The 18274-nt window shown below is 37.9% G+C and overlaps 1 protein-coding gene across 1 annotated transcript in view; it reads left to right on the top strand.

Annotated features, from left to right (window-relative positions):
- The window catches only part of DNAH7 (dynein axonemal heavy chain 7), a 340765-nt gene that overhangs the window by 183443 nt on the left and 139048 nt on the right, over window positions 1-18274 (top strand). Inside the window, exons 31-35 of the mRNA XM_015131765.3 lie at window positions 3033-3182; window positions 11661-11843; window positions 12204-12380; window positions 14348-14479; window positions 15818-16042. Of these exons, the coding sequence (XP_014987251.2) occupies window positions 3033-3182; window positions 11661-11843; window positions 12204-12380; window positions 14348-14479; window positions 15818-16042 (867 nt within the window). The remainder of the gene's footprint in view (window positions 1-3032; window positions 3183-11660; window positions 11844-12203; window positions 12381-14347; window positions 14480-15817; window positions 16043-18274) is intronic.

Here is an 18274-nt window from a genome sequence, read left to right as displayed (position 1 = left end):
GGAAGTTCATATGAAGGGTATGCTGCAAACTTGCTTTCAACCTTTTATTTCTTTTTTTAAAAAATTATTAAAGTAATACATGTCTCTTGTAGAAAAAAAGTCTGAAAACAGAAAAATTTGAAGGTTTTCCTGTACTACTTTCAGAGGAGTCTTTTTTATTTTCTAGATAGATTTGTAATGCAAGCTTCTGTTATTGGCTGCTAGTGGTATTGAACTGAAATATGTGTGTGTGTGCATATATGCACACATATATAATGACTCATTCAGAATTCTTATACACATCACATTTTGATTGACTTTGAAATACTGAAGGAATGGGGCTGTTTTAAATTCTTCAACTAATATTGTATTTTTGTTTACCTCTCCTTATAGATATTTCAAATAGTTTTCACTTTATAAATTTCAGTGTTCATATCCTGTATGAGATTTGTGATGATTGTATCTTTACTTGAGGAGTCTCCCCTTCAATCAATATAAAATTACTTACTTTTCTGTTATTTGTTGTGATCTACTTTGTCTAATTTCAATATTGCTACCCCTACTTTCTCCCTGTATGTATATTTGCCCATGTCATTAATTATATCCTTGGGTGTCACTGTGATTTACTTTCTATAGAGAATAAATAGCTTGATTTTTGTTTTCTGCAGGTCCGTGGTCTTTATCTTTTCAAAGATAAGTTTAAAATCATTTGTATTGATTGTCCAGACTGATATGCTACTTATTCCTGCCATCTGTTTCTTCTGCTTTTACACTTCCATGCTATTTTGTTTCTTTACTTCCCTTCTGTTTTTTCTTCCAGTTTTTCACTTCTTACTTGTCTTCTGCATTCTTTATCTTGTTTATTGCTCATTTGTATTTTTCCTGTTTTGTTATTTTATTGTCATAGGAACTGATCTTTTATATGTGTACATATATAAAATAAAGTCTCCAAAAGAACCCAACAGGTCACTGCTCAGAGTAGGAGATGAAGATGTGAGCATGTATTCCGGTCCACTTGTAAAGTCTAAATGGCTCATTTTCAGGGAATTCTAAGGGTGACATTGTGATTATGTCATAGGGCAGTCTTCCTTAGCCACCATAAGCAAGCTATAGCTTCACACTAGCCTTGCTCCGTTTAGGATAAAAACTTTTCTTTGGTGACAGCAACTTTGTTCTGATTAAGAAGATAATAGAGATTTCCTATACTTCTTAATTTAGGAAGATACATTGTTATCGCCTTCCTGAGTACACAAAAGAAAGCAAAGATATTGAACGTGTTTTATTGTTTTAAGATAACTATTCTGGGCCAGGCACAGTGGCTCACGCCTGTAATCCCAGCAGTTTGGGAGGCTGAGGTGGGCGGATCACAAGGTCAGGAGATTGAGACCATCCTGGCTAACACGGTGAAACCCCGTCTCTACTAAAAATACAAAAATTAGCTGGACATGGTGGCGGGCGCCTGTAGTCCCAGCTACTCAGGAGGCTGAGGCAGGAGAACGTCGTGAACCCAGGAGGCGGAGCTTGCAGTGGGCTAAGATCGTGCCACTGCACTCCAGCCTGGGCAACAGAGCCAGAAGATTACTATTCTTCTGGGAGTGGTGGCTCTTTCCTGTAATCTTGGCCCTTTGGGAGGCCAAGACAGGCAGATCACTTGAGCCCAGGAGTTCTAGACCAGCCTGGATAAAATGGTGAAACCCTGTTCCTACTTTTAAAAAGCCCAAAAACTTAGCTGGGTGTGGTGACGTGTGCCACGTATAGTCCCAGCTACTCAGGAGGCTGAGGTTCAGAGAGGACCACTTGAGCCCAGGAGGCGGAGGCTGCAGTGAGCTGAGATTGCGCCACTGCACTCCAGCCTGGGTGACAGAGTGAGAGCCTGTCTCAAAAGAAAAAGAAAAAAAAAAAGCTTAATATTCTCACCATTTTTTTTTCCCCCGTTTGGTAGTTTGTGTCCCAAGCTCGGGAGTGCCAGGCAGAAGGCAATGTTAGAAAGAGTTGAACTTGTTATGTTTTTATGTATAAAAAATAAATGATTGCCAATAGGTGGAGCACAGAGGATTTTTAGGGGAGTTAAAGTGTTCTGTTTGGTACTATAATGGGGGATAATGATACCACACACTTGGCAAAACCCGTATAATTATGCAACACAAAGAGTGAACGTTTAGTGTAAACTGTGGACTTTAGTTAATAGTAATACATTAATATGAATTCATCAGCCGTAACAATTTACCACACCAATTCAGGATGTTAATAATAAGGAAAACTGTTGTGTCTGGGTGGTGGAGAGAGTATCTGGAATCTTTGTACTTTCTGCTGAATTTTTCTGTAAGCCTTTTTTTAAAAAGCCAATTAATTAAAAAAAAAAAAAAAAAAAAAAAAGCTTATGTCCAAAGGGCATTAATGTCTCTTATAATGCCATAGACCAGCTTTCAGGGTTTTGGGTAAAATTGACAATTTATCAAACTTAACTTTTTCACTCCACAAGAAATAGCTATTTCTCTGTATTTAGATCTTTTAATTTTCTCTCAGAGGTTGTTTTGTAGCAGTCAGCAAATTACAGTACATGGGCCAAATTCAGCCCCAAGCCTTTTTTTGGAATGCCAATAAACTTAGAATAGTGTTAACATTTTAAACATTTGTTAATTAAAAAAAAAGAAAAACATAGAAGAATATGTGGCGGACCATATGAAACTTGCAAAGCCTATAATATTTACCATCTTATCCTTTACAGGAGAATTTGCCAACCTATTTTGTAGTTTAGGAAATATAGATTTGCATAACATTTGCTAATTTCTCCCTAAGTATGTCGTGAGCTTTTAAATACTATTGTGAATGTTTTTTAAATTTTATTTTTCAGTTGTTCATTAGCATTGTGTGTAGATAATACAATTGATTTTATATATTGACCTTGTATGCTGGAACCTTGTCAAATTCACTACTTACTTCTGACACTTTCTTTGTAGATTCCTTAGGATTTTCTATATACACAATAATGTTTTCTATGAATAAAGACAGTATTCTTTGCATAAAAAATGTTTGATTTTTTTTTCATTAAGGGGCTAATGGAAGAAAACAGAGTTCAAATAACTGTTTTAAATCCTAAGTCTGTCACCATGGGCCAACTGTACGGACAGTTTGATTTAGTGTCCCATGAATGGTCCGATGGGGTCCTTGCTGTCAGTTTTAGAGCATTTGCTTCTTCAGTGGTAAGTTCTAACATTTTCACATGCATATCTTAAAAGGTTAAGATATTTATTTCTGACAAATTTCTTTTTTCCAAGCAAACTAATTGTATATATAAATTAAGATATTTATTTAAAACACAGTACTGGATATTCTAGCAGTATTTCTGTGAAAAAATAAAATGTCAGCACCTACAAAAATGCCAGAGACCAAGCTCCTTTGCCCTGGAGGCATACAGAAGAGAGGTAGGAAAAACAAAAGGACGGGGCAAAGTATTTCTGGTTATTTTCTCTGAAGTGAGATGAACTAGAAATGAGAACATCTGAATGACTTGATCCTTTTGCCTCTTCAGTAATGTTCTTCCTTCACCCACTCTTTGGGCTGCTGCTATTGTCATGCCCGCTAATTGTTAGATACACACCAATGCTTAGAGAAGAAACTGCACACCTTTGCAAAATGATGTCTTAAAGTTCCCACACTTTTCCTTTAGCATATTAGGAAGACAATGACTGCCTTGTGGAAAGCAGAGGAGGTAAGTGGAATGCCGGTTGCCACTGGCTGTGAATGGAGAGTGGGCACTTACCTACCCCTGGCTTATTCTGCTGCCCACTCTCATGAAAAGAATCCACAGACCAATGCATGTTAACTTGGTTGCCATATTTTATTTTATTTATTTATTTTTTTATTGTACTTTAAGTTCTAGGGTACATGTGCACAACATGCAGGTTTGTTACATATGTATACTTGTGCCATGTTGGTGTGCTGCACCCATCAACTCATCAGCACCCATCAACTCGTCATTTACATCAGGTATAACTCCCAATGCAATCCCTCCCCCCTCCCCCCTCCCCATAATAGGCCCTGATGTGTGATGTTCCCCTTCCAGAGTCCAAGTGATCTCATTGTTCAATTCCCACCTATGAGTGAGAACATGCGGTGTTTGGGTGTTTGATTTTCGGTTCTTGCGATAGTTTGCTGAGAATGATGGTTTCCAGCTGCATCCATGTCCCTACAAAGGACACAAACTCATCCTTTTTTATGGCTGCATAGTATTCCATGGTGTATATGTGCCACATTTTCTTAATCCGGTCTGTCACTGATGGACATTTGGGTTGATTCCAAGTCTTTGCTATTGTGAATAGTGCTGCAATAAACATATGTGTGCATGTGTCTTTATAGCAGCATGATTTATAATCCTTTGGGTATATACCCAGTAATGGGATGGCTGGGTCATATGGTATTTCTAGTTCTAGCTCCTTGAGGAATCACCACACTGTTTCCCACAATGGTTGAACCAGTTTATAGTCCCACCAACAGTGTAAAAGTGTTCCTATTTCTCCACATCCTCTCCAGCACCTGTTGTTTCCTGACTTCTTAGTGATTGCCATTCTAACTGGTGTGAGATGGTATCTCATTGTGGTTTTGATTTGCATTTCTCTGATGGCCAGTGATGACGAGCATTTTTTCATGTGTCTGTTGGCTGTATGAATGTCTTCTTTTGAGAAATGTCTGTTCATACCCTTTGCCCACTTTTTGATAGGGTTGTTTGTTTTTTTCTTGTACATTTGTTTGAGTTCTTTGTAGGTTCTGGATATTAGCCCCTTTGTCAGATGAGTAGATTGCAAAATTTTCTCCCATTCTGTAGGTTGCCTGTTCACTCCGATGGTAGTTTATTTTGCTGTGCAGAAGCTCTTTAGTTTAATTAGATCCCATTTGTCAATTTTGGCTTTTGTTGCCATTGCTTTTGGTGTTTTAGACATGATGTCCTTGCCCATGCCTGTGTCCTGAATGCTATTACCTAGGTTTTCTTCTAGGGTTTTTATGGTTTTAGGTCTAACATTTAAGTCTCTTATCCATCTTGAATTAATTTTCGTATAAGGAGTAAGGAAAGGATCCAGTTTCAGCTTTCTACTTATGGCTAGCCAATTTTCACAGCACCATTTATTAAATAGGAAATCCTTTCCCCATTTCTTGTTTTTGTCAGGTTTTTCAAAGATCAGGTGGCTGTAGATGTGTGGTATTACTTCTGAGGGCTCTGTTCTGTTCCATTGGTCTATATCTCTGTTTTGGTACCAGTACCATGCTGTTTTGGTTACTGTAGCCTTGTAGTATAGTTTGAAGTCAGGTAGTGTGATGCCTCCAGCTTTGTTCTTTTGACTTAGGATCGTCTTGGCAATGCGGGCTCTTTTTTGGTTCCATATGAACTTTGAAGCAGTTTTTTCCAATTCTGTGAAGAAAGTCATTGGTAGCTTGATGGGAATGGCGTTGAATCTATAAATTACCTTGGGCAGTATGGCCATTTTCACGATATTGATTCTTCCTATCCATGAGCGTGGTATGTTCTTCAATTTGTTTGTGTCCTCTTTTATTTTGTTGATCAGTAGTTTGTAGTTCTCCTTGAAGAGGTCCTTCACATCCCTTGTAAGTTGGATTCCTAGGTATTTTATTCTCTTTGAAGCAATTGTGAGAGGAAGTTTATTCATGATTTGGCTCTCTGTTTGTCTGTTACTGGTGTATAAGAATGCTTGTGATTTTTGCACATTGATTTTGTATCCTGAGACTTTGCTGAAGTTGCTTACCAGCTTAAGGAGATTTTGGGCTGAGATGATGGGGTTTTCTAAATATATGGTCATGTCATCTGCAAACAGGGACAATTTGACTTCCTCTTTTCCTAACTGAATACCCTTTATTTCTTTCTCTTGCCTGATTGCCCTGGCCAGAACTTCCAACACTATGTTGAATAGGAGTGGTGAGAGAGGGCATCCCTGTCTTGTGCCAGTTTTCAAGGGGAATGCTTCCAGGTTTTGCCCGTTCAGTATGCTATTGGCTGTGGGTTTGTCATAAATAGCTCTTATTATTTTGAGATATGTTCCATCAATACCGAATTTATTGAGAAATTTTAGCATGAAGGGCTGTTGAATTTTGTCAAAGGCCTTTTCTGCATCTATTGAGATAATCATGTGGTTTTTGTCTTTGGTTCTGTTTATATGATGGATTATGTTTACTGATTTGCATATATTGAAGCAGCCTTGCATCGCAGGGGTGAAGCCCACTTGATCATGGTGGATAAGCTTTTAGATGTGCTGCCGGATTCAGTTTGCCAGTATTTTATTGAGGATTTTTGCATCTATGTTCATCAGGGATATTGGTCTAAAATTCTCTTTTTTTGTTGTGTCTCTGCCAGGCTTTGGTATCAGGATGATGCTGGCCTCATAAAATGAGTTAGGGAGGATTCCCTCTTTTTCTATTGATGGGAAGAGTTTCAGAAGGAATGGTACCAGCTCCTCCTTGTACCTCTGGTAGAATTTGGCTGTGAATCCGTCTGATCCTGGACTTTTTTTGGTTGGTAGGCTATGAATTATTTCCTCAATTTCAGAGCCTGCTATTGGTCTATTCAGGGATTCAACTTCTTCCTGGTTTAGTCTTGTGAGAGTGTAAGTGTCCAGGAAATTATCCATTTCTTCTAGGTTTTCTAGTTTATTTGTGTAGAGGTGTTTATAGTATTCTCTGATGGTAGTTTGTATTTCTGTGGGATTGGTGGTGATATCCCCTTTATCATTTTTTATTGCATCTATTTGATTCTTCTCTCTTTTCTTCTTTATTAGTCTTGCTAGTGGTCTGTCAATTTTGTTGTTCTTTTCAAAAAACCAACTCCTGGATTCATTGATTTTTTGGATGATTTTTTGTGTCTCTATCTCCTTCAGTTCTGCTCTGATCTTAGTTATTTCTTGCCTTCTGCTAGCTTTTGAATGTGTTTGCTCTTGCTTCTCTAGTTCTTTTAATTGTGATGTTAGGGTGTCAATTTTAGATCTTTCCTGCTTTCTCTTGTGGGCATTGAGTGCTATAAATTTCCCTCTCCACACTGCTTTAAATGTGTCCCAGAGATTCTGGTATGTTGTATCTTTGTTCTCATTGGTTTCAAAGAACATCTTTATTTCTGCCTTCATTTTGTTATGTACCCAGTAGTCATTCAGGAGCAGGTTGTTCAGTTTCCATGTAGTTGAGTGGTTTTGATTGATTTTCTTAGTCCTGAGTTCTAGTTTGATTGCACTGTGGTCTGAGAGACAGTTTGTTATAATTTCTGTTCTTGTACATTTGCTGAGGAGTGCTTTAGTTCCAACTATGTGCTCAATTTTGGAATAAGTGCGATGTGGTGCTGAGAAGAATGTATATTCTGTTGATTTGGGGTGGAGAGTTCTGTAGATGTCTTAGGGCCCCTTGGTGCAGAGTTGAGTTCAATTCCTGGATATCCTTGTTAACTTTCTGTCTCGTTGATCTGTCTAATGTTAACAGTGGGGTGTTAAAGTCTCCCATTATTATTGTATGGGAGTCTAAGTCTCTTTGTAAATCTGTAAGGGCTTGCTTTATGAATCTGGGTGCTCCTGTATTGGGCGCATATTTATTTAGGACAGTAAGCTCTTCCTATTGAATTGATCCCTTTACCATTATGTAATGGCCTTTGTCTCTTTTGATCTTTGTTGGTTTAAAGTCCGTTTTATCAGAGACTAGGATTGCAACCCCTGCTTTTTTTTTGTTCTCCATTTGCTTGGTAGATCTTCCTCCATCCCTTTATTTTGAGCCTATGTATGTCTCTGCAAGTGAGATGGGTCTCCTGAATACAGCAAAGTGATGGGTCTTGACTCTTTATCCAATTTGCCAGTCTGTGTCTTTTAATTGGACTATTTAGTCCATTTACACTTAAGGTTAATATTGTTATGTGTGAATTTGATCCTGTCATTGTGATATTAGGTGGTTATTTTGCTCATTAGTTGATGCAGTTTCTTCCTAGCATCGATGGTCTTTACATTTTGGCATGTTTTTGCAATGGCTGGTACTGGTTGTTCCTTTCCATGTTTAGTGCTTCCTTCAGGAGCTCTTGTAGGGCCGGCCTGGTGGTGACAAAATCTCTAAGCATTTACTTGTCTGTAAGGGATTTTATTTCTCCTTCGCTTATGAAGCTTAGTTTGGCTGGATATGAAATTCTGGGTTGAAAATTCTTTTCTTTAAGAATGTTGAATATTGGCCCCCAGTCTCTTCTGGCTTGTAGAGTTTCTGCCGAGAGATCTGCTGTTAGTCTGATGGGCTTCCCTTTGTGGGTAACCCGACCTTTCTCTCTGGCTGCCCTTAACATTTTTCCTTCCTTTCAACTTTGGTGAATCTGACAATTATGTGTCTTGGAGTTGCTCTTCTCGAGGAGTATCTTTGTGGCATTCTTTGTATTTCCTGAATTTGAATGTTGGCCTGCCTTACTAGGTTGTGGAAGGTCTCCTGGATGATATCCTGAAGAGTGTTTTCCAACTTGGTTCCATTTTCCCCCTCACTTTCAGGCACAGCAATCAGATATAGATTTGGTCTTTTCACATAATGCCATATTTCTTGGAGGCTTTGTTCATTTCTTTTTCATTTTCTTTCTCTAGACTTCTCTTCTTGCTTCATTTCATTCATTTGATCTTCAATCATTGATACTCTTTCTTCCAGTTGATCGAGTCAGTTACTGAAGCTTGTGCATTTGTCACGTATTTCTCATGTCATGGTTATCTCTGTCAGTTCGTTTATGGCCTTCTCTGCATTGATTATTCTAGTTATCCATTCTTCCATTCTTTTTTCAAGATTTTTAGTTTCTTTGCTCTGGGTACGTAGTTCCTTTAGCTCGAGAAGTTTGATCGACTGAAGCCTTCTCCTCTCAACTCGTCAAAGTCATTCTCCGTCCAGCTTTGTTCTGTTGCTGGCAATGAGCTGTGTTCCTTTGGAGGGGGAGATGTGCTCTGATTTTTTGAATTTCCAGCTTTTCTGCCCTGCTTTTTCCCCATCTTTGTGGTTTTATCTGCCTTTGGTCTTTGATGCTGGTGACGTACTGATGGCGTTTTGGTGTGGGTATCCTTTCTGTTTGTTAGTTTTCCTTCTAACAGTAGGTCTGTTGGAGATTGCTTGAGGTCCACTCCAGACCCTGTTTGCCTGGGTATTAGCAATAGAGGCTGCAGAAGATAGAATATTGCTGAACAGCAAGTGTTGCTGTCTGATTCTTGCTCTGGAAGCTTCGTCTCAGGGGTGTACCCCGCTGTGTGAGGTATTAGGTGTTGGTCTGCACCTAACGGGGGATGTCTCCCGGTTAGGCTACTCAGGGGTCAGGGACCCCCTTGAGCAGGCAGTCTGTCCGTTCTCAGATCTCAACCTCCGTGCTGGAAGATCTGCTGCTCTCTTCAAAGCTGTCAGACAGCTGTCAGACTCCACCCAGAGGTGGAGTCTACAGAGACAGACAGGCCTCCTTGAGCTGCGGTGGGCTCCACCCAGTTCGAGCTTCCTGGAGGCTTTGTTTACCTACTTAAGCCTCAGCAATGGTGGGTGCCCCTCCCCCAGCCTCACTGCCACCTTGTAGTTAGATCTCAGACTGCTGTGCTAGCAATGAGGGAGGCTCCGTGGGCATGGGACCCTCCAGGGTTGCCATATTTTAGCAGGTTCTGCAGAGAGTGTGATTATATGGGAGACCGCTTGCTAAAGCTGGTAGTGTAGGAAAAGGGGCCTAGGCTCAGGACCTTTAATTTGTTTATCAAATCATTTTTTTTATAAGTGTTTTCTTTCTTCTGACTACCATACATTTTAAACTTGATGCTGTCTACCCACTTAAGGACCTAGCACAGCATGACTCATGAGTCAGGTAATAATGGATAAAATGTGAAATCTCAGCTCTGCCCTTATTGCTGGAAAGACCTTAGGCAATGAGTGACGTTAAGAACTGACTCTCATGCGGCAGAGATCTTGCCCAAAGTCAAGTGTTAATAGTAATTTCAAGGATAAAAGAAATTGTGGGCACAGGTGAAGGAGACAGAGGCATGGAACCCTTGATGTGGCTTCTTAGGTCCTCTCTTGCCACAGTGGAGGCACTCTGGCTAAGAGTAAGAGATGAAGTCACTAGATAATATACGCAGTTACATTATTTACACAGAAATAATCATGACATACCTCTATTTTATACTTACAGCTTACATTACATTTTTCAGGAAGCTATGTCCCACAAATACTGAGTCTCAGGGAGTTTAAGTACTTCACCTGAAGTCCACAGCTCATAAGCAGTAGAGTCAAATGAGAAGTGAGGTCCTTGGGACTGTGAAGCCCAAGGTCTCGCCATTGCACGGTAGTGTTACTCAAAGTGATGCATAACAGGCATGGGAAGCCCACAGCAGAAGAGGAAGTTGATCTCAAGATGATCACCAAGCTGTGGCTCTTCCTTGCTTCCTTCCTGAACACAGCTAGAACTAGCCTCTGAATGTGGGTGTGGGGTGGCTTGAGCCTGAGAGAGACCCATTGTCTTATAGATTAACACAGTTGGCTGCAGGGACTGAGAATGTGCTAAGGATTCAAATCCTTCACTACTTCAACTTGAACTCATATTTGCTGAAGGAAAAGAGAGGAATCATTGGTGTATACAAAAAAGCTTGAATTATAAGGATCTGAAAAGGAGAATCCATCTTTGTACACTCTAGCTAATACCTGGCTACTCTTTCATATCTGTTGAGCATTTACTATATTCTGGACAATGTGTAAATATTTTCCTATTTATTACATCATTGTAGGACTGTGAATGTTATATTGGTTGTAATTTTCTATACCATCAGGGGAGAGTTCAGCCCAAGGGGAGTGTGTACACATGTATGTATGTGTGTGAATTCATTCAGTGAAGGGGATAAGAAATTTGGTTTAGCACACAAGGGCAATTAACTTGCATAAACATTATACTATATAGAGTCAGATCATCTGAATAATTTTGTTTTTCCTGACACTTATATATTTTTTACTTATATTACTTTCTAAAACATGTTAATATATTTGAGTTCAGAAACATTGATCAAGGGCCAGGTACAGTGGCTCATGCCTGTAATCCCAGTACTTTGGGGAACCAAGGCAGTTGGAGCTCAGGAGTTCAAGACCAGCCTGGGCAACATAGTGAAACCCCACAAGAAATACAAAATTTAGCTGGGTGTGGTGGTGCGCACTTGTGGTCCTTGGTATTTGGGAGCTGAGGTGGGAGGATTGCTTGAGCCTGGGAGGCAGAAACTGCAATGAGCCATGATCATGCCACTCTGCTCTCCAGCCTAGGCAACAGAGTGAGACCCTGAAAAATTTTTTTTAAAATTAGAAATTAAAAAAAAATAAAGACAGGGAAAGGAAAGGAAAAAAGAAAGAAAAAGAAAAGAGAAGAAAGAGAAAGCAAGGGAGGAAGGAAGAGACTGAAAAAGATTGAATCTTAAGGAAAGATGACTTATTTTTGTCTTGTCCATGGCATATATAGTATAGGCTTCTTTAGTGATACGTATTATATACATGCGTGCGTGCACATACATACACACACACACGTAGTAATCTTTATTCAAAAAGTGCCTTTACATTTTCATGATGAAATTAATCCTAGTACTTATATTTTAAAATTTTGAAATAATATTGGACTGTTTCCTTATACTATCATCATTATATTTTTGCCCTCTGTTCACATGTGCATGAAACAGACTCCAGATAGGAAATGGTTAATTTTTGATGGCCCAGTAGATGCAGTGTGGATTGAGAATATGAACACTGTGTTGGATGACAACAAGAAGCTATGTCTCATGAGTGGGGAGATTATTCAAATGTCACCACAAATGAATCTAATTTTTGAGCCAATGGATTTAGAAGTTGCTTCCCCTGCAACTGTAAGTTCTCCGTTTTGACATCTTTTTATAAATTATAAGGTATTATGAATGCATGTATTTGCTTAGTAACTTTGACTTTAAACAAAAAATATGAGCAGAATTTCTTTTAAGAGCAATCTTTGATTCTCAAAGTACAGATACATCTGTTGACTTACCTTGACAAATTTAGTGGTCAGGATGTTTTCCTCTTGGTTTAGGACTATTTGGTAAAGTTAGACACAAAAATCGAGATCATGAAATAATATAATTATAAGCTTTCCCTTCCTCCAAGACTTTGCTGAAGATTGTAAGAAACAGAGGTGCCAAATCATATTTATTTTATAAGCATTCCCTTGATGGTAACCACTTATGGCTTTCCAGGTTTCCAGGTGTGGCATGATTTACATGGAGCCTCACATGTTAGGCTGGAGACCACTGATGTTATCTTGGGTGAATATGTTACCTGCGTCAGTCAGTGTTATTCAAAAGGAATTTATAATGAGCTTATTTGACAGAATGGTCCCTGTTTCGATTGAATTTATTAGAAAGCATACAAAGGTAAGAGAAATGAGAATTTTAAGATTAAAAAATAAATGGAAAACTCAAATTAGACTTACATATCAATTTTAATGTCTGTTTTTATTATCAGTTAAGAGATATTAAATCAAAACATTTTTCTGATTAAGTTAAAAATTTAAATTAGAATTCATACAATTCACTAAAAATATTTTAAATGAGGTATATTGATGCTACTCTTTTCTCTCTCTCTGAAAAAAGAGAACTCAAAGGCCCACATAACCATGTCAAAATGTTTTTTCTTTTTTCTGATGGGCTATTGCATTTTAAATAATTTCCATTGTTACAATAGTCTTTATTATCCAAAGTTCCTAAAATAAGCCAGTCAGTCCATGGTAGAAGGACTGGAAAGAAGTCCTAAAGTAGGCAAATTCATTTTTCTTTCTTTCAGTACACACTGGGGAGGGGAAGGGAATTGGGGAGGGGGGTGGTAGAAGGGAGGAAAATGACAAGGAAATGGGAGTCTCCTGCCTCTGAGAGTTGAACTCTCTCCAGCTGGAAATTACAGAGCAAGAATGTTTAATTTCTGCTTTGGGAGATGCTGACCAAAGGTCTTTTAGAATGACTTTGGCCCAGGAGCAAATGTAGGGAAATAGGGTTGATAGTACTCTTACTGTTGAAGATATAACAAAAAGTCTTGAAGCAGAAGTTTAGCTCAAGGAACAGATTTGGAAAATGGAGTTTAAAACCACGTTAATATAGATTACCTAAAGAAAAATTGCAGAGAAAAAAAGAAGAGAGCAAGGGATAGAATCACAGGTACATCAGTGATTTAGACAAGAGAGAGGAAAGAGGGAAGAACATCTGAAGGAAGTGATGTGTCTTCCATACGGCTTTCAAGAAGTTTGGCTGTAACTGAAATATGTTGTAGATATGAAGTAATCGTGTTTCAAAAACAATTAAACATGTATGAACTGGGGTCATAATAAAATAAGCTTCAGGGCCTTTATGACTTTTATTCTGGCATTGTCAGAGAATTTAGATAATACAAATAATAAACACATTTTCTATATAACCGAAACATCCTTTCTATAGGAAAGCATGAAACTTATAATGCAAGCTTTTTAAAATGTACTGTGCACTTCTGTTATCTCTTGAAGAAATTTTGAATGCCTGTTATTTACTATGTAGCAATAATTATCTGTTTTATTTGTAATGATAACTATTTGTATTTTAGTGTTGCATCAGTAATACTTAGTCCCACACTTAGAAACTCAGCTGTCATTTCTGATGTTTCTAATGGGGTGGCAGCTGAACATGAAGTCACCTGCTTCTAATCTTCAGGGAGTCTGTTTCAGAGAGTTAATTTTTACTTGTTAATCACCAAACACTGTGACTTTGGCAATTGGAAGAGAGCTGCATGGGGAGAAGACAAACGCCTATGAGAACTTGCTATATGCTGCATGGTTCTAGGAGCATTACACGTTATTTCATTTATTTTATAAACTATCATGGTGACAAGCAGAAAAGTAAAGTGCATGACAATTTCAGCACTCCAGCAAGGTTTTTGAGGGTTCCAAGCCTTGGAATTGTACTTCATAGTAATGAGTTTACTATGAGGATTGCTGTGGCTTATAAATATGCTCTAAAATTGATTTTACTTATTAAGCATTTTAGCTATACAAATTAACTGCCTTCTATGAAATTTTTTTAGTGTTTTTGTTTATAAAATTAATATACCTTGGAATCCATATCTTAAATTAACTACATATGTAACAGCAATTTTTTAAAATTTGAGAATCGATACGAAAAGTTAAAGAGTGCACACTACCTAAATGTAACATCCAGTTCTCCCAAGTGAATTGTAATAGGAGTACCTACTCATAGATAGTATGAATTTAAAATTATTGCTATGGTTAACATTAAATGAGCTTAATAAATATTAGCTGGGGATAGTTTAGCTAGTACCTAATTTAAATTGTTTAGACTTTTTCTTACTGACTTTTCAGGAATTATCTCCTACTTCCGACGCAAACTTGGTCCGATCCTTAATGAATCTAATAGACTGTTTTATGGATGATTTTGCTGATGAAGTCAAACTAAAGGAGAGAAGTGATCGAGAAACTTACTCTTTGCTTGAGGTAAGGTCCATTGCCTTCTGTATTCTGCTACAGAAAGACAGGTATCTACTGCTTTCCCCAAAGCTTCCTAATTTATGAAACTCATTTTGCCCCTGAAGTTGGAGACTAGTCGACGGGCGGTAGCTGAAGAGTGAGCAAAGAGCCAGGCCCCAGATTCTGAGTGCTGGTGGGGAAGCTTCTTGCCTGGCAGTCATGGTACGTCATGAGGTTTGGGCGGAGCCCACTGATCACCTCAGATCTGCTACTGAAATCTCAGGTCGTTTGACCAGCCTTAGAAATGATCCATTCCCAAAATGTCAGTGACCATTCTGGCAATGAGATTTACTTCCTTTCCAAATTATAATAATTTATTGCTTTTTTTTCCTTGATTTTTCTTCCTTTTCTCATGAGATATAAATTATTTGTATACATATGTGTGAGTATACAAATATATATTTGGATTAAGGCAAGCAAGAAAATATATAGGTAATCAATAAACCGATTTTTAAAATGGGAATAAAAATATCAGTAGACTTTGGATTTTTTAATGAAAATATTACTACACTACTCATGGTAGCACTTCTACCATGGTCACTATGGTACTTGCTTAACTTATATGTTTTGAAATGAATTAAGTTTTAACTTAGTGTTGAATGGTTTCTGGAGAGAAAGTCTGTGAGTAAACTAGGAGTAGGTGAATAGGGTTGAAGTAGAGTCCAGAATTTTCATGAGCATAGTCCAGAATCTCTTGGCTTTGTATTTAATAAAAGACCTTGTTTTAAAACAAGCAAACAGGCTTCCTACCTTATTGGTGGGTCTTGTCTTGTACCCTGTTTCCTCTTTTTGAGTCTGGAAAGAAGAAAGCTAGTATCTTTTGCTTGCAGAATTGCAATTCTAGTTTAGACACTTAATGCTCAGATATTACAAATAAAATAATTTAAATTTGTTCTACTTAAAGTAAACCCACCATATCAAAATTTAAATAGAAAATGGATATGTATGTTATTTGCTTTATTAAAGTGTGCCTTAATACCTTAATAGTAAGTTATTTCTATGTTCCTTTTAATATCAAGCTACTGTCATGTGTTGAAAATATGAGATTTACTAATCATTCTGAAGTTTCACTATGGCCAGAATGTATTCTTTATTTTGTATTATCTTCTCTACGATTTTATAAGATGTGCGATTTGATTTTTTAAAACCCTTATGATTACAAAATCCTAAGATGACCTACTAATATATCTGAGCTTACGTGTTTCCTTTCAGAGATACTAATCTGACTGATCTGATATGTAAGCTTCAAGGACAGATTAAAATTATTTTTTAATTGTTCTTAATCTTCTCATCTCTCCAATGCAGGGCATTTTTCTGTTTTCATTGATCTGGTCCATTGGTGCTTCTTGTACAGATGATGATCGGTTGAAATTTAATAAGATTCTTCGAGAACTTATGGAAGGTCCAATTTCAGAACGAACTCGAAATACGTTTAAATTACAGAGTGGTACTGAGCAAACATCCTCAAAGGCACTAACGGTCACATTTCCTGAAAAAGGGACAATTTATGATTATCAATTTGTCACTGAGGTAAGAGTTCTGAAGCAAGATTTGTAGCTGCTAGCCTGGCAGAGTCCCCTCTCTGACACACAGCATATAATGGCTCTGTGGCCACCTTCGTCATCACAGTTTACCTTAAGAGACAGCATAGAATAGAGGAAGATGCACTGGCTTGAATTCAGACAGCTCTAGGTTTGAGTCCTAGTAAAGTCACTTTCTTTCTGGATAGCCATGGACTGGTTGATTTCTCTGAACATAGTTCTTTCCAATGATACTATGAGATAATAATATCTAATGGACCAGTTGCACTCATTAAATAGAATCACAGCAGGCACATACTGTTTAAGGACGGCTGTTAGAGGTTCATGGTGCATGTTAGTATATTAGGCACTAAGAAGTCCTGTAGGAATCCAGCTGGTGTAATCTTAATTCAGTGCTTCCCAAACGGATTGAAAATAAAACTTGGGTGGTGGTTGTTTTTGTATAACAACTCCCACAAGTATTGTACTGAAGACCAAGTTTAGGAATATATATTATTTAAATATATACAGATTTAAGTAAAATTGGGATCGTATCACATTCCCAATGGGCAGCTTTATATCCTTCTTGTTTTCTTAATAATGAGAAAAGCTTTCCATTTCACTAATGTTTCTTCAGTAAACTTGCTTTCTAAAGTCAATTTCCTGCCCTTGGACATTGGACTGGTTTTGTTGTTTTCAGATTCTCACTTTTATAAGTACTACTTTGGTAAATATTCTTAGATACAAGTCATTGGGTACATATCTGATTATATCCTTAAGATAAATTTCTAGAAAAGGCATTACTGTATTGCTTTTTGAATTTTTATGGTTCTTGCAATGTATTGCTACGTCACCCCAGAAGGCGAGACTATGCCCAACACATATTTTTTACTTTATTTAATTTCAAATTACTGATAATACCCTGCATTTTCAGGGTAGTTTACAGTTTATTAAGCTTTCTGCAATTATTTCCATTTCATTTTCCAACACCTTGGTGAGGTGGGAAGGATGAGATTATTTTGCAAGTTTTGCCATTGAGGAAATGGGGCTCAGAGATTTAAGATTTAATGTGATTGTCCCAGGATCACACAACCTGATTCTTTTTTTTTTTTTTTTTTTTTATTTTTGAGACTGAGTCTCACTGTGTCGCCCAGGCTGGAGTGCAGTGTCGTGATCTCGGCTCACTGCAAGCGCCACCTCCCGGTTTCACGCCATTCTCCTGCCTCAGCCTCCTGAGTAACTGGGACTACAGGCGCCCGCCACCACGCCCAGCTAATTTTTTGTATTTTCAGTAGAGACAGGGTTTCACCGTGTTAGCCAGGATGGTCTTGATCTCCTGACCTCGTGATCCACCTACCTCGGCCTCCCAAAGTGCTGGGATTACAGGCCTGAGCCACTGCGCCCGGTCAGGTTTTCTGATTCTTAATGGTTCCTTTCCTATATGGTATCAAAAGACACATGTTTGAAAAGATTAACAAGAATTTGGGAAAGGCATTATTTTCTTCATTTGTTCTAGAAATATTTCTTTATAATACAGTTTTCAGACTGATGTGAATTTAACACTCCCCCCAAAAAAATTCTGTGCTGTACACACAGCCTTCTACCTGAAGATACAAGAATGAATAAAGCACAGTGCTGCCCTCAGTGAGTTCATAACCTCTTCAGATGACAGTCATGTGTCATTCTGGCCCAAGGAGTGCCATGCATCAAAGCTCAGGCCCAAGGAAGTGGCGGGGGCGGGGGACCAGCAGGTGCCTCAGTGAGGCCTGGTTGTGAAGGAAGGATGGGTCCGAATTCTGATGTACTTTGAATGACGAAGAATTTAGATTTTATTCTGCAGGAAGGGTGGCGGCGTTTTTCTAAGAAGACAGAGTTAACATGATATTCTTGAATGTTTTGGTTATAAACACGGTCATAGCAAATTAAAATTTTAGTTTTCAAGCTAATTGGATGCAAAGATATGGCATAATGATAACTCATAATAATAATCTCATATAAAGAAATCTTGCTGTTCTAGAGATCTGTTACACAGCAATGTGAACATAGTTAACACTACTGAACTGTTCACTTAAAAATAGTTAAGGGTAAATTTTATGTATTTTTTTACTGTACATTTTTTAAAAAGAAATTTTGCCTACAATGATAAACTAATGTTATAAATACTGTTATGAAAGGCAAGCAATATGCAGCATATCTTCTAGGGAGAAAAAATTCTATACTGGTTAACATTTATTGAATGAAG

The sequence above is a fragment of the Macaca mulatta genome, chromosome 12 (assembly GCF_049350105.2).
Source record: "Macaca mulatta isolate MMU2019108-1 chromosome 12, T2T-MMU8v2.0, whole genome shotgun sequence".
Lineage (NCBI taxonomy): Eukaryota > Metazoa > Chordata > Mammalia > Primates > Cercopithecidae > Macaca > Macaca mulatta.
The sequence above is the reverse complement of the archived record's forward strand: the minus strand, read 5'-3'. Positions and strand labels throughout refer to the sequence as shown.